Source organism: Nanorana parkeri, unplaced genomic scaffold (genome assembly GCF_000935625.1).
Source record: "Nanorana parkeri isolate BGI_ZX_2015 unplaced genomic scaffold, ASM93562v1 scaffold299, whole genome shotgun sequence".
In the NCBI taxonomy this organism is placed as follows: domain Eukaryota; kingdom Metazoa; phylum Chordata; class Amphibia; order Anura; family Dicroglossidae; genus Nanorana; species Nanorana parkeri.
In genome coordinates this window covers 476,847-479,894 of record NW_017306567.1, presented here as the reverse complement: position 1 = coordinate 479,894, position 3,048 = coordinate 476,847, and the positions used below count along the sequence as shown (strand labels likewise).

Genomic DNA, 3,048 nt, shown 5'->3' with positions numbered 1-3,048 from the left:
ATATATATTTAAAAATGCTCATCTTATCTTGTAAGGTTCATCCCAATGCCTTCCTGATGGGCAGTGATACAAAGAATTTGTAAAGGAAGGAGGGATATTCTTGTGTGGATAAGTGAAACAATATGTAGATATGGGAGGAAAGACTCAGCACTAAACTCCCTCAAACTGGAAGATGCACTGTGCAACTTTCCCTGTCCTTCTGGAACTGGCCAGACAGGAATGCTATAGAGCAGGGGTCATGGGATTTGTAGTTCCGCCACAGCTGGAGGGCCGGAGTTTGGCTACCCCTGCTATAGAGAGTATGGGTATCCATCATAGTGCTGCTACAGCTAAATAATAAAGTGGTGTAAATGAAGAGGTGTCATGAGGACCCTTGGAGTACTGAGAATGTTGCCTACACACATGCCTCTGCAGTGATAAATGTAGCTCCTCATGAGGCTCTTAGTGTCTTCTTACAAAAATGGCTCCTGGTACAGCAATAGAGGTAAAAATACAAACATGGCATCTGAGATATACTTACATCGAACTCATTGAGGGCAGCGGCCAGCTCCCCAATGCCTGTGTGGCCCTGCTTCTCATCAGTGGGTGAGGTGGCCTGGGCAGCGTTGGAGATCCCTGCAATAGCCTCCTGCACTTGTTTGAATACATAGTCACGGTTGGCTCTGGTGGCTGCCACGTCAGAATGGCGGAGGTAAGCTTGCGAGGCTGTATACAGCATTGTGGCATTCTTCTTCAGAGCTCCTCGAGCAGCTGCCATCTCATCCCTGCAATGGGGATCTTTCAGCTCCTATGAGGGAGAACACAGAGGACATTTACCCGCAGGGAAACATCTGAAGAAAATACTTGGGGTTACACTGAGACAGCACTTAGGGGTCTATTTATAAACAATTAAGGCTGGAGGCATTTACACTGTGAATGTCACTGTGAATTTGTTCTGTGTGAATAAAGGCAAAAATGAACGTTCTTAGCAAACTTTCTTTTTTAGGTCGCAATAATTATTTGGAAAATACTGCCTTATGACCACTAGATGGAGCTGAGGAGCATTGGAAAAAAACACTTATGTCTTATGCTTCTCAGTTCCATCCAGTGGACATAAAGTGGTATTTTGTAAATGTTACATTCAAACTAAAAAAGAAAATATACTAAGAATGTTGTTTTTTGCCTCCAATCACACAGAACAAACATGCGGAGAGATTCGCAAGGCAAATGGTTCTGTAAATTGTTCATAAATAGATCCCTAAGAGTATTGTAGCAGCAGGCAGAAGTTATTCATATCACTAGGATTTTTTTTGTATCCTTGTGTATTTTACAGGCACACGGTTGCATATATGAACAAGTAAGCAATGGGGGGCAAAGTATGCAACAGAATCAGATGTCCTTTTAAGAAAGATGTGTCAATTAAATCATGCAATTTTTTGTTTTCTTTTTAATTTTAAAGGTACAAAGGTGACCTTACAATTTAAAAACAGTCCGTTGTGACTGTGCGTATGCAAGTTTTTGAATATTCAGTCTTAAAGCTGAACTTGAGTTAGCTAAACAAAATCCCCTTCTGGTAGCACTCCCATAATAGTAAGGCTCTATTGCTCTTTGCCGATCATGCAGCTACCCCCTTGCTATTGTCATCATGTAGTATGCGGACCACTTGGATTGTTTAATAATTTATGGAGACTATAATAGGAGGAGCTTGATCACACAAAAATGGGCGGTGGAACTAAAAATTCCCAGTGAGCAGGGTTAGAGTTGGTAATTATGGCAGAAAGAAGTGCTGTTGACGTATCCAAGACACTTAAAAATCCAGAGGCTGACAAATCAATCTCCAATAGGCTCACCCTATAATTAAAAAATCACTTTTGGGTGTATTGAACCTTTAAATCTTGATTTGACAGATACATTTAAGACCAAATATTCATCTAAAAGCCCATCAATGACTGGTTCTCTTTAAACCTAGCTGTATTACGGATACTAGGAAGTCTACCTGTTGCCTTCTTGCGGCCACGTAGTTGAGTTTGACCATTTCCTTGCCAAACTCTTTGAAGCGGTGAGCCAGATCTTGTTCGTTGGTAGCACATCTCACATATTCAAGAGCTTCCTCCACCTAGGAAAAAAAAAAAGAAATGTGATATTAATTTTTTTTTAAAAACTCACCAAAAAAATAATAATTTCAGTGATACATATTATGACAAGTGACTTTCTTCAAAACCAATTACAGGGACGGAACATATTCATCTTGTCAAATGAATTAGTAGAATCATCATGCAACATTGTATGGATTTTACCGGGGATGAAGTGTAACATTTGTGAGCTGCATTGTCGTGTGGGATTAGACATGTACGCTTAGTTCAAAGTCTTTGACAGCAAAGGCCACCGTGCATATAAATAGGCTTGTTGGCCATCATCAGTTCTGTACGTGGAAACTGTGATCACAAACACTGGTCTAAATATATGTCAAGAATCCAATCACAACTGCTTAAACGTAAAGGCACAAATAGTACTTATAAAAATGGTGCGTAGTAATGGTGGACTAGATACCGCATACAAGGTCATACGCAGAGGGATCAGGAGGTGAAGAGGTAAATTTACAGAACACATACAGTGGCAGGTTGCAGATTAGTAGTTTAAGAGATGAGGGGCAGTGAAAGGGTTAAAAAATTATCAAAAGTCAATGAGAATCACTGAATGAGTTAGCTGCTAATGATGATGAGTCATCATTAATTCTCCTTTTCACAGTCTACTTAAATGTCTCTGTTTACTCTATAGTAGGGATGCACCGATACCGGTTGTTCGGTATTGAGTACTGATATTTTTTGTTTGGTACTCGCCGAAAACGAGTACTGGTGCATTGTGCCCCGATTATCAGAAAGTGGATCATGATTCATCGCCCGACTTCCTTATTGCCTGTGAAGCTGGGGCGGACTGGGCCGGGGGGCAGGATGGCAATTGCCCCCCAGGCCTCTCTGCTGCCTTTAAAAACGTCCGCTGCCCGCGGCCGTCAGGGGGCCCGTCACTGGCCCCCGCTAAAAGAATTTTGCGGCCGCCAGTGCAGTGGCT

General features: G+C 41.7%; 1 protein-coding gene across 1 annotated transcript in view; it reads right to left on the bottom strand.

Annotated features, from left to right (window-relative positions):
* The window catches only part of LOC108788010 (catenin alpha-2-like), a gene marked incomplete at its 3' end in the record, with an annotated part of 1,352,655 nt that overhangs the window by 999,370 nt on the left and 350,237 nt on the right, over positions 1-3,048 (bottom strand). The window contains exons 5-6 of the mRNA XM_018557721.1: positions 1,976-2,095; positions 521-787 (exon numbers count right to left, since the gene is read on the bottom strand). Of these exons, the coding sequence (XP_018413223.1) occupies positions 521-787; positions 1,976-2,095 (387 nt within the window). The remainder of the gene's footprint in view (positions 1-520; positions 788-1,975; positions 2,096-3,048) is intronic.